Source organism: Podarcis pityusensis (assembly GCF_964106645.2).
Source record: "Podarcis pityusensis genome assembly, chromosome: 1".
Lineage (NCBI taxonomy): Eukaryota > Metazoa > Chordata > Lepidosauria > Squamata > Lacertidae > Podarcis > Podarcis pityusensis.
The window spans coordinates 22,441,874-22,455,635 of NC_138028.1; the positions used below are offsets into that span (position 1 = coordinate 22,441,874).

At 44.9% G+C, this 13,762-nt stretch overlaps 1 protein-coding gene across 2 annotated transcripts in view; it reads right to left on the reverse strand.

Moving 5' to 3' along the window:
• Positions 1-6,553, reverse strand: part of RIN3 (Ras and Rab interactor 3) — an 84,775-nt gene extending 78,222 nt beyond the window's left edge. Inside the window, exon 1 of one of the 2 annotated variants that reach the window (XM_081016939.1) lies at positions 6,151-6,545. In XM_081016939.1, the coding sequence (XP_080873065.1) occupies positions 6,151-6,182 (32 nt within the window). In that variant the 5' untranslated portion in view covers positions 6,183-6,545. Of the gene's footprint in view, positions 1-6,150 lie in introns of both variants that reach the window. The other variant, XM_081016941.1, reaches the window with a different exon arrangement.
• Positions 6,554-13,762: the final 7,209 nt, after the last annotated feature.

The window sequence follows — 13,762 nt, forward strand, 5'->3', positions numbered from 1 at the left end:
CTTTGCACACAGAAGGTCCCAGGTTCAACCCCTGGCACCTCCGTGTAGGGCTGGGAGGGACTCCCTTGTCTGAAACGATGGAGAGCTGCTGCCTGCCAGTGTAGACAATACTGAGCTAGACAGGCAATTGGGGTTGGCTTTCTATATCATAGCAGCTATTTCTTTTGGGCAAATCTGACTCTCTTCTTTTTTTAGAGATGCATCAATGGCCAACTCTACCGGGCTGAGAGATGTGGAAAAGTTCCCTGTACATTTTTCGTGCCCATGTTATGTTACATTAGACAAACATGTTTGGCAGAATTCCCGAAGCTAGCTTTGTTTCTGTCAGCATTAATATATTCCCGACACTGCATGTACAGTCTGGGAAGTAAAATAAAATAAAATCGCTCCAGACTGAGACCAAAACGTTTGATTTGCTAACATGTGGCTTCTTTTTAGATACAACAAGCCAAAGAACAAACAGCAAATTGTCCCTCGGGGTCTGGAACATTAACAGTGGTGAATCTGGTGCATAGCCTCAAACATGCAGTGTGGGCTTAATTGGAAATGATTGAAAATGGAAATTTCTCCTACACTGTACATACTCTTCGCACTGTCATTTCTAGTGAAATCTGCAGGGTCTGAAGCATGACAAGAAAGACCAGTGGGCAGAGATGAGACAGTGGAATTAATTTGCACACCCAGGTAAAAATGTATCATACCACCTGTCTACCCTATGATGAAACCATCAGCAGTTATGTGTAAACATCACATGCATGTGGGTAAATTGTGTGTGTGTGTGTGTGTGTGAGAGAGAGAGAGAGAGAGAGAGAGAGAGAGATGTGCTGCACACTTTACACTAAGGTTGCTTAAAACCATTGAAATCAATGAGACTCATTCAGCCTATGTCATTATTGGTGTACAAACATACTTGGTATCATAGAATCGTAGAGCTGGAAGGGACCCAAAGGGTAATTTAGTGCAGCCCCCTGCAATGCAGGAATAGTCCCAGCCCTTTCTGGAGAAGCTGAGGACTGAACCTGGGACCTTCTGCATACAAGGAAGATTCTCCACCACTAAGACTTGGGGCACTTCCAGACAACCAATTTATTGATCATTCTTCCTGATTTATCTGTAGGGAGATTAGACAAAGTTGGCCATTTAATGTGCATTTGTTCCAGTTTGTTTGAGGGAGGTTTCTGCTGCATCAAAGCAAGTGTTATCCACACTTCCCAGTGGATTTCCCCACCACTTTCCTTAAAGCAAAAAGTCTGATCTTTGGGGAAGGGGGAGCTGTTGTGCAAGACCTCCCAATCCAATATAACTGTGGAACCTGAATTTGCTGATATGTTATTGAATCCCATCCGGAGGTAGTGACAGTCTGGAAGCCACCAAAGTCTCATTTACTTCTGAGTAAACATACTTGGGATAGTGCTGCGTATGGTCTAAGAATTATCCCTTTGCGTTAAAAAAAGGTGGTGGTGGGGTAACAATTTTACCTGCATTGATAACATTGCTACAGTTATTGGGTTGTCGCCAATGTTAGTCATACTCAGAGAAGAACCATTGAAAAGAACAGATATGACTTACTTAGGTTTAATAAGTTTACTGGGTCTATTCTGACTCTCAGTTAGTTGAATACAACCTACCATAAAAAGCAGCCATGACAAATGTTCTTTGTACACAATAACATATTAAGCTGTGTAGACACCATATGTTCAAAGCCCGCACACCCCAAGAATCCTGGGGATTGTGGTTTGTTAAGGGTGCTGGGGAATTTTAGCTTTGTGGTGTGGTGAGTAAACTACGGTTCACAGGATTCAAGGGGTTCATTTTAATGTATGGTGTGTACACTGTCCTGCTGTGAATTCATTCTTTGCCATTCGATTTCCAAGAGCAGGCCTTGGAGCTATATTTTCTTCCTTTTTTTGTCCTCTCCCTCATGCAAGCTGAGCTGACATTTCTGGAGAAGGGGAACCAAAAAATTTCATAAGGGAAAGACTCTTGCTCATTGCAAGAATATATTGTCTGTTGCAATAATCTCACTTTTTGTGTTCTGTGTTGCTAAGTGAAGCCAGGAAGTGCAGTTTATCCTGATATCTCAAGCATAAGAATTTGTTTCCGTTCTTTCTCTGTCAGCACAGGCTTTCCCCCTGTGAGCTTAGCCATGCTATATCTGGATATTTCCCCTTTGCAGGGGAAATAGCAACCCAGGGTGTGTACAAAAGATAAGAGATCCTTGTAAGGGCTGGCATGACATGTTTTTCCACATGGTTAACCAAGATTTTGAACAGTGACATCATCTTCCCTTGATTGTCATTAGTAGGAAAAAAGGAACAACTTTTAGGTTCACTGTCAGGGGGTTTGACAGAAATAAATGCAGACTGATGTATACGATAGGCTTGTCCACTTGTTACACTGAACACAGGTAGGTGCTTGCCTGTAAAAATATTTGTGTGAAAGAGTATACATTTGTTGATTTGTACAGCTCAACTACAGTATTGTTATACAGGAGAACAGGCTCTACACTCATTTAATGCAATGTGTGAATCTGCCTTACATGACACCCCAAAGCTGTCTTTGTTCACAAGCAGTGTCTCCTCATTTAATAACTCTTATAGCAATAAACCGAGCATCCTAGCCCCATTGAAGCAAATCATATAAATTAAATGCTTTCAGACTGTACAGTATCTCATGGGGGTCATGTAATAATCATGGCCTGGTCACAAAATCATGAGTCAAGATCCCTAAAAAAAAAACAACCCCAAGGTTGGCTTTCAAAAATCTGATTATAAAAAAAGGAATCTATTTTGAGACTCACTTTTTCCCCTTTTTCTCCAGAACACATGCTTCCTTACTCACTCCAGTTCTGCACGCTATAACTGTGGTTACTGAGCTGTTTGTGCATCTGACTCTCCCCGAGTATCCAAACGCCATGTGGATCGCAGATTGCTATGATTACAAACACATCTACATGCAGTGGGAAAAGCTGGCATATGGAACCATCCTGAGTTACTTTTTGGAGGGGTATAACCAGCTTCTTGGAGGGATGTATGATCAGTCCAGCCACCCACCTCCTTCAATAATCCCTCACACATTTTGTTTCCCAATAATTGCCCTAGGCTTTGGAGGAAAATTGCCAACACAGAGCATGGAATTGGCTAGTAAGTCCATTTGCTGCAGGTACCTCCTGCTTGAAGCAGGAACCGGCCCGCCTGTGATGCAGGGTGAAGTGCCTGCCTCGGGTGGCAGAAGTCTGAGAGGCGATGCTCCACTCACCCTGCCACTTCGGCCACCGAGAGGGAGGCAATCTGGCACATGGTGTTGCTGCTCATCTTTCCTGCTCCGGGCAAAGCAGCCAAATGAGCAGCAAACACTTGGAAGAGCATCTTAGCTCCCACCAAGATCTGCAAGAACCAGGGTGTGGCGGCAGAAGTGGAGTGTGATGAATGGGGCCAGGAGGCAGCAATTCCCCTGTGAAATGGGAAAGGCCACCTCTGCTTATATGCACGGCAGCCTTCCTCAATCAAGTACACTCTAGATGTTTTCGCCTGCAACTCACATCACCTCTGATGATTGGCACTGATGGGTGCTGTATGGGGAGACAATAAGGGCATGGTGTAGATCTTGACTGTATCATAGGCAGGACCAGAGTGGGGCAGGGAGCAAGTGCCCCCCCAGTCAATGAGTTTGCCCCCACCACTTGCCTCCCCGTTTCTGAACTCCTGTCGTTTGCATATGCTGTTATTTTTCTTTTGTTATTGATAGTTTTATTAAGACTTTTCATAATATAATAAAAAACTAATCTACACACAAAAGGGAGGGAGGGAGGGGACAGACGAATACAAATATCTTAACTTTTATCCCATACAGAAAAAGGTGCAACCCTCCCAGCTCTCACCTGGGAGCACCCCTTTCTTCCCCCAGCCTCTTTCCCTGGGAGATCTCCCCTTCCCTGCTTCTCACACAGAGTCCTTCACCACTGTCAATCACCTTCATCTGCGTGCAATTCTCTCTTTAACCCATATACTGTTATTTCTCTCTCTCTTGTCCACCGAGAAATGTACATTGCCTCTTCTCTGCCTCCCCACTTTTTTATGCGGCACCGTTCAGTAGATGTCTCCGTGATTATGAGAACTGGATTTTTATTCTTAACTCATTCAGGATATTGAAAAATCCCTGGATCTCTGCCTTTTAAAACATACACAGACAGTGGCTTCCTGTACTGCTGTCTTGGCAGAATCACACTATGTGGGAAGGATTCCAGGTAAAGGCCTTTCCTCCTGGGGCACCTCTTACAAGGAGCGCAGAAAAACAAACTGCACAACAGCAGGGTCTGCACTGCTTATGTTCCACTACAGCAAAACCCATGGAGGGAAACTCAGCTGGGCCAGCCCTAGAAACCCCAGAATTAAGCAAAGGGAGTTACCCAAAATGTCCTGGGGAGGTAAAAAGTTACCCATGACTTTAAGGGCACTCACAGCAGGTTCTTCACCCATGGCGTGAGCATGGCCTTCCAAGCTGTCCTAGATACATGCATGTCCAGCCTCAGCTTTGCCCATGCTGCAATGTATCCAGCAGGCTTTCCTCCTTAATGTGGCACTTGTATGTTTATTTGCATATATATATATTCATGATTCATCTAGTGAAAACAACTCACATACATTTTTTAAGGAGTTGCCCAAACTGCTCTGGAGGGGACTGGATGTGTTGAGTGGGTGATATTCACCAACAGGTAACTGCTTTCTCCCTCATTCAAATGCAGCATAACATATTTCAGGAGATCAAAATCTATGTTTGCATGCAGAGTAGCAACTCTTACATTGTTATATCTGTCTATATTTCCTGGACCACACGTTTCTCTGTCTCTCAGCATCATGCTGTATGGAATTGTTCTTTAGGGTTGCCAGTTTGTCTTGTTCCTACCATTAGGCAGAGTGAGGCAGCTGCCTCGGGTGGCAGATGCTGAAGGGTGGATAGGAGTCGTGAGGTGTTGATGTGTGTTGTATGTTGTGTGGTCTACCCTGGCAGTGGCAGCACCAGGGGAATAAATTCAGGGCGGGCACAGAAGGGGCAAAGTATATTTATAGGTGAGTGAGAGAGAAAAAATAACAGCATGTGTTAATGACAGGAGTTCGGAAATGTGGGTGGGCAAGTGGGGGGGGTAGTAAGCTCCTTGTTTTGGGGTGCTTGCCCCTATAGGCCCTCCTCCTACAGGTACAGAAAAAGATGCTGTCCTGTTGCCAATGGAGAAGGAAGGTTCGGTCGCCAGCCCAGTCAGGCTTTGCACATGGAATAGGAGGCGGCACCATATTGTCCCTCTCAGGCAGCAAAATGTCTGGCAGCCTGGCATGCAGAAACAGGTGAAGCTTATCTTGCGGGACTTGACATCTTTCCGCAGGGCCTGCAAGACAGAGCTGTTCCACCTGGCCTTTGGTTTGGACTCAGTCTGACCCTTCTGTTTCCCTCCCCTTACGGTTTTGATTTATGGGCTACTTTTAAAATGAGGCTGCATTTTAAATTGCATTTTAACCTGTATTTTAAATTGTGTTTTTTTCTATTATGTTTTTATTGTAATTTTACTGGTGTTAGCCACCCTGAGCTTATTATTATTATTATTATTATTATTATTATTATTACCATGGAGCTGACATGATGGATAAAACATCACCTGTTTTAATCTGCATGTTCTGAGATGCTGATAAAGGGACAGCAGCAGAGCAAGCCAAAAAGAAAAAAGAAAGCTCCCCCCTTTTCAGCCACATCTGTGTGACACAGCTGGGGGAAAAATCGAAGCCTGTTGCCCCTCAGGATTTATGGAAAAGATTTGCCATGTTTCCAGATACGCACGACAGGCAGCATGGAAACAGCTCGTTCCCCCCTCCCCTCTCCTCCTCAGAGTATTTTCATTTCCTTCTCCCCCCACAACACCCCGTGCAAAAAGAAAAGAAAAGCTCCTGTTGTTTCAAAGAGGCAATTATTAGCATTCACCCAAGGAAAAAGGCTGTGAATTATCGTGATTGTGGCGGCACAGCTGATAGCTTCCCGTGCAGCCTGCAAGCGGATTTAAGGGAGGGAAGGAGTTTCTTCTCAAAGAGGGAGAGTGGAAAGAGAGCGGCTGTTTTACTTCAGGAGGAAAAAAGTACCGCCGCTAAAAGTTTCAGGACTCACCCAGCTGCCCGGTTTCCCAGCGATGTTGTCATCCTCTCAGCAAAGCGCGCGGAGGCGCTTCTCGCTTCAGAACCGTTTGAGGTCTCCCTTGTGAAGAAAGTTATACCTTGGCATTTCCTCACAAAAAAGCGTCCACGCCCTTCTCCTTCTCCCCCACACCGGCCCGGCAAATAAAATAAAAAACTAATATATATATGTGCAAATGATGGTGGATTCAACGCGAAGGATAGCCGAGCTTTCACCACAGTAGTTCCAAAACACTGGCGACTCCGAAATGAGAATCCCTTTCCAAGTGGTGTTTCTGCATTGAGCTACTTTTCTACTTCCTGTATTTGTGTGAACAGGGGCTCTCAGGAAGAGGCTGTCCTTGGTGGTCAAGGGTGTTTTATTTCTTCTTCTTCTTCCTTCCCACCCCCCTCACCGCCCTACAAACCCATTTTTAGTCATGAACTTTAGCTCAGAGAGTTAGGAAGCCGGGCCTGCGCTCTCGCGCCTCACTGCCGGCTTCGTACCTGGCTCGCCTCTGACTGTTTCCTCAGCCCCGCAGGTACATCTGGAGGAGAGGCGGGGGCAAAGAGGGCCGTGAACTCTGCGAAGCATTTCATGCGGCAGTACAGTGGTGTCCATCTGCAAATTCCTGAGGCATGTGTATTTGTGTTTTGAGTGAGTAACTGGAACCAGATGGAGTCTGGAAACCTTCGCGCTGTTTACATAGGACGTGCGAGAATGGAGGCCCGAGAAGCCAGGGAGAGGCGCAACTTTCTGACAACGCTGCAGTAATAGGTCCTTCTGGGCTTGCTACTCCATGAATTAGTGCCTATATATATATATATATATATAGCCAGTTTAAAAATCACAGAGCACAACTGCTCTCTACCTGTGGTAGGGTACATGGCTTATGCATGGCCAGGGGGAAAAAAAGAGGGCAAGTAGGAGAGCTCAGTTGGTGGAGCATGAGGCTCTTAATCTCAAGGTGGTGGGTTTGCGCAAAAATCCTGCATTTCAGGGGGTTGGACTAGATGATCCACATGGTCCCTTCCAACTCTACAATTCTATGAGTCCATGATAGATTTGCAGAATGCTTACATATGCTAATTTACACATATAGATTAAATAGTGGCAATGCTTTGAAATCCTTTAGAAAGAAAGATACGTCGCATCAGAGAAGACTGTGGCCAGGTCTTTTCTACTCTCCCTGTGTTATCTGCGGGTGGGGAACTTGAAGGCCACTGAATATCTCTCTCTCCTGAGGGTTCTTTATCTTTAAACTAGAATGTAAATAGCTCTTCAAAAAGCCTGGGGTCACGTGACTATTAATATTATTGCGAACCAAACACATTTCAACCCCAAAAGGGTCTTCTTCAGTTGTAAATATCCCACTTGGCTTTTATCGCAATAGGCTGGTCATACCAGCTGAGATTCTGGTACAATTATATCCTGGCACGCTTCAAATGATGACACTTTGAACATTTGATTGATTGTGAAGAGAATAAAGTTGTATATTTCCATTTATACATATTGCATATTAATTTGCAGATTTATGCACTCACACCAAATTTTGCATTTTAGTTCATCATCCGAGATTGAGTTTTGTATTGCTTTACTTTTCATATCCTTGGTAGGAAGCTAGACAATAATTATGCAGCTGAAACAAAGACGAAATAGTGACTATTCTAACCCAGATACAATTAAGGCCATTATTATTATTATTATTATTATTATTATTATTATTATATCACATTAGCCAAACAGAAACCTGTAGCAGCATCAGATTAAGATCGCCATAGGTTGCTTCCCCAATGCTATTGACCTCCCTCCCTCAACCTACCAACCAACCAACCAGCCATTTATGATTTCTCAATCCAGCTGTGTCAAGCCTTCTGCTATTTCAACTTCGGCATCAACATTCAGTTATGGTTTAAAAACAGCCTTCCTCAACCTAGCACCCTTTAGACATTGTTGGACTACAATGCCCATCATCCCTCACCACTGGCCACCTTGGCTGAGGTTAATGTTAATTGGAGTCCAACAATACCTGGGGGGCGCCTGGTTGATGTAGGCTCCCCCCCCCCCAGACCACCTTTACTTTCTGTTATCTGAAGTCCTTCACATTCAGCAGGACATGGAGCTGGATCTTGGTGCAATGGACTGCCTCAGCAATTGTAGTTGTTAGCTAGTGTGTATGCGCATATGCCTGACTTCTGCTACTCTTACCTGACACACTGAATACAGTGGTTATTGGCAAAACCTATTTGGTGTTTTGCAACTTTCTGACTAGTTGCAGGACCTTAGCCAGACCTAGCAGAGTACACGCAGAATCCACGGAAGCAATTGGCGACTTGGCTGCAGATAGGATAGACGAAGCAGGAACCAGGAACTTGTAGTTAGGTGTTTATTATATACAGTGGACTATTTGCAGGAACAGAACACGGATCTTTTGCTAGCTCTCTCTGATACGACTCACAACTCCTACACTGACACACAGAACTCTGAACTCTGAACTTACGCATTCCAGTTAGTAGGCCATTAATTATCACTCCCTTGAGAGAGCTTGACCAATCAGGGAGCGGTCTCCATGTCTCTGTTATCACCAGGCAGACTTACTCCTTCAGATTGCCTTCTGGCTGTTTGCCAAACCTTAACTGACTCTGTGTGAGTAGCTGCATGTACACAGTTTCCCAACAGTGGTACCTCGGGTTAAGAACTTAATTCTTTCCGGAGGTCCGTTCTTAACCTGAAACTGTTCTTAACCTGAGGTACCACTTTAGCTAATGGGGCCTCCCACTGCCGCTGCACTGCCGCCGCACAATTTCTGTTCTCATCCTGAAGCAAAGTTTTTAACCCGAGGTACTATTTCTGCGTTAGTGGAGTCTGTAACCTGGAGCATCTGTAACCCAAGGTACCACTGTGCAGGTAACTCACAACCAAGGGGAAAAGAAGATGCAAAAATGGCATGCACTGGGGGTGGGGGTGGGGAGAAAATGGCAGGAAAATGGCACATATGGGGGGAAAGGGGGTAGGAGAGCAGGAAAAAATGGCCAGCAGTCTTCATTAGAGTGCAGTGATGGCTTTGTTGAGCTCATCCAGGAAGAAATGGAATCGCCAGTTGAGGACCAACAGTTACTGACTGCTGAAGAGCTGGAGGAAATGGCTGGATCAAACTCAGAATGGGAACAGGGGGGTGAGGATGGCGAGCATGAACCAGCAAGCTGGAACCTGCAGAAATTTTCTCAACTCTTCCAAGTCATAAAAGCACACAAATGATCTGATTGCAGAGTTTGACCCCTCAATGGAATGCAGCCTCAAGATCATCCATGGGATTATAGACAGTCTGAGCCCAGTGCTTACCGTATTTTCTAGAAAAAAAAGGTGCAGGAACTCCCACTTTTTTTGACAGGCAACCCTAAGTTGTTGTGCTTTTTTTAGGGGGGAGCCAAAGTTATTCAGCCTTTTTTTAGGGAGAAAGCAACACTTTTTTTGGGGGGGGGGGAACGGTTCTCCAGACAATTGCCCCACCGCTGGCATCTCTGTGGCCACATTGCAATGTCACCTGACTTGCCTCCAACGCGTTGCCCTTGCATTTTTACACACACTTTCCCCTAACACACACATTTTTGTATATGTTATTTGACTGGTAAAGGGCATCACAAAATTTGAAGAAGTGTGAATTTCAAAGGATATCTGGGTTTCAGTTTGTGTATGGTTTGGGGAAGTGGAAATTGGGTATGCTTGATTTAAAATGTGGACTGAGCCAAATTTCTCCCACCTCCGCAGCCTGAGTATGAAACACTGAACAGCACACACACAAAAACAGAATTTGAATTCTGTGGCAAGAAAAGCCCTGTCCTGCTCTGAATACACGAGGGCCTGGATGTAAAGAACTAATGTAGGTGTCTTCAAGAGCATTAAGGGAACAGCCAGGAGGCAACTGTAGCGGATCCAACCGCTTATCACCAATTAATAATGCGGCAGACTCACCCCGTTAACTGCCCCCTATTCAATATACAGTGGTACCTCGGGTTAAGAACTTAATTCGTTCTGGAGGTCTGTTCTTAACCTGAAACTGTTCTTAACCTGAAGCACCACTTTAGCTAATGGGGCCTCCTGTTGCCGCTGTGCCGCCGCTGCACGATTTCTGTTCTCATCCTGAAGCAAAGTTCTTAACCCAAGGTAATATTTCTGGGTTAGTGGAGTCTGTAACCTGAAGCGTATGTAACCCGAGGTACCACTGTAGTGCACACACCTCAATGTGCACCAGTGAACGTGAGGTTTTACAAATTTACCATGGGATGTCTAGTGGGGGACTTGTGTGAGAGAAAACTTAAATGATTATAGTCTCAGGCAGAAAATGTTCAAACAAACAGGAAAAGCTTATTAAGCAAAAAAAGGGGGAGATTATGAAACAAAGTGGGTCAGGAAATGCGGTCTTTCAGGTAGAAGTTAACTTATTTACTTTAACTAACTATAAGATGACTCAGGCATAAACACAGTGTTACAGTCACAGCTTCTCTTTACCTCTCTTTACTCAAAATCAGTTGTTATACTTCAGTTTTTGTTACTTAGTTAAATACAGTTAATTACTTTTAAGACCATACAGCTTCCTTCACCGATTAATAGCTTGGTTCACGAGTGAGGGGCACTTTCCCTCAGTTACACACTCTTTAAGCAATCCCACATCTGAGGTATTCCAAATGGTATAACAGACCCAGGGCATCACCTCACCCCTTGTTACTGATTCAGGAGTCTTCTGTACCTAGAAGAACTCTCCCCTCCTGGCTATACTGAGACCCAGGTAGCCTGTAAACCCACAGGTTCAACCTCTCCCAGTTCAGTCACAATCCTCCTAGAACACTCCTGTCTGTATACCTTTCCCAGAGGTAAAAGGTAAAGGACCCCTGGACGGTTAAGTCCAGTTAAAGGTGACTATGGGGTGTGGCTCTCATCTTGCTTCAGGCCAACGGAACCAGCATTTGTCCACAGATAGCTTTCCAGGTCATGTGGCCAGCATGGCTCAACCGCTTCTGGTGTATGCAATGCCAGAGCGCATGGAAACGCCATTTACCTTCCCGCCACAGCGGTACCTATTTATCTACTTGCACTGGTGTGCTTTCCAACTGCTAGGTTGGCAGGAGCTAGGACAGAGCAACGGGAGTTCACCACCTTTGATCGGATTCAAACCACCGACCTTCTGATCGGCAGGCCCAAGAGGCTCAGTAGTTTAGACCACAGCGCCACCTGCATCCTACCTTTCCAAGGCCCTCAACACTGTCCCCCTATCCAAGCTTCGGGGCTCTGTCCTCTTGCTATGGATAGTTTCCTCAGTGTGGATATTTAACAACTCAGAACCAGTTCTCCCTCAGTCAAATCCCATCCTACTCCCTATCTCTCCCCTTAAATCAAGCCCTAACTCCCTCAAAAGCTGCTCCTTTTGTTCTCCCCCCTGAAATGTTGTTCCTCCCCCTTCTGTGGCTGACTTGGTTAACAATCAGAGAGAGGCTCCAGCACTCTGGTGGCGTTTCAGGGGGACTGCATCACCAGACTCCGGTCTGGTTCTGTTTTCCCTCTCAGCAACATCCAGGAGGGCAGCTGAAGCTTAATGGCACAGCCAGCTCTTCTCTCCCACTTTCAGAAGGGGTTTGGACATATGACATGAATGGCAGGGGCTGCTGTTCAAGAAGTGCAACCACACGGTCTCTTTGTATGCATGAAACTAGTTGCGTGCAAGTTTGGATCACAACCAAGGCAGATTTGCACAGATTTGCTTGCCTTGCACACTTCCAACTGATTCCACCAGGCTTCAGAAGAGTGGCTGCACCTCATCTATTGCTAATAAAAAAAAACACTAGCAAGAGTTTTATCCAGTTTCTCTTGCCTCTCGCAATTTAACAAGCCGCCTGTCATTTTCCTCAATTTTTCTCTGTAATCATGAGGTCTAAAATGGTGTGTGTGCATGCATGCATGCGAGCTGGGTTTAATATGCGTCGCCTGGTGAATGTGTACAACACACAAGCAATTTGTACATTCATCAGACTTTGTACGAATTGACAGCATGCACTCTTTGGCACCTGGCAAAGGTTTTTTGTTTTTATCTCCCCTCATCCTGGCTTTAAATACCATCTGTATTGTTTCTAATTCTGTGTCTATTGGCTTTTATTTTCTAATTTGATGTGATTTTTTCAGGGCTACTTTTTATTGCTTCAATTGTTTTAAGATTATCCGTAAACTAGCTTGAGAAGTAGAGAAAATGAGTTAATTCTTCACTTGCACAGTGCAATGGTGGGCATTTTTTTACCCACCATGCATAGCATATCTATTTTAAAAAAAAACATTTTTGCACGATCTCTTTCCAAATGACGAGTTTCAGTAACGTTCATGAACTTTAACAAGTGCCAAAGGGAAAAGATAGGACAAGATTGGCTTTTACTAAAGTGCCCTCAACTGATGTGCGGATTGCGTAATCGTAATACTTCCCCACCCCCTCTGTCTGTGAGCTGCTATATATCATCTGCAGGCTGCATAAGGACGCTGGATGAGCTGTTGTGGGCTCCTGTACTGTTAATCTGCAGATTACAAGCCCGTTATAGCACAAACCCGCATTACATAACTGGCCAGTGAAGCCTGCTGAGTCAAACTGTTGGCTGAGTGATTTTGCACATTGGAATGGGGCTGTCTCACAATACAGAGCCTTTAATGATCAGTGTACACACAAATGCTAACCTTTCCCCAAGCAGAAATAAAAGGCAGGATCTCTCACTCCCCCTCTCCCTTCTCTGACACACACACACCTGCATGAAGAATGTCCTGAATTTATATTTTGCTCAGCTGACCTAGTGGCTTATTATGTCATACAGTCCAGCCTGTTTAAGAATCTATGGACCATCTCTCCAGATCCCTTGCATTCCTGTTGGGGCTCCTTTCAGCTCCAGCATCAACAGAGAAGGCGGCTTTGTCACTTCTCAGCCCTGCATGTCAAAGTTGTGCTTTCCCAAGAAGTTTGGTGGCACAGGGTAGGGGGTGGTAGTCACCTCTTCTTCTGCTCCCAGTCTGATCTCCCTCACTCTGATCTCATGCGACGACGAGCATCTTTATTTCGTGGTGGTGAGCAATTAAACAAAAGTAACAACAGTTTGCTTTCTTCTTACTGAAATGCCCAGTTCTTGCATTTAAATGCAACAAGCTGGGTGTCAGAGGGTGTTGTGATGGCACAAGAGTGCCACGCTGGGAACCTCAGCCCTAGATTGTAATGGGGAGGGGGGCACAGCTCAGTGGGAGAGCATGTGCTCTGAATGCAGAAGGTCTATGGTTCAATCGCAACACCTCCAGCTAAAAGGGTGAGGTGGCAAGTAGCAGGAAAGGCTGCTGCCAATTTCTTGTTCTTCATGTTGAAAACAGCTTTGCATATAGGAATATTTTCCATGTAACCCTTTAACAGTCTAGCAGCTGTCTTCAAAATTATTTCCAGCTTTTGTAGGAATCCGTGAAACACAATTTAGAGCACATATAAGAAACAAGTTACAACTTGAATGCAGCCCTAAATAGGAGAGTGTTCATTCCTGATGCCTGGACACACTTTTCCTGGGGAAAACATCATTGCCACTCTCTTGTTATCCTT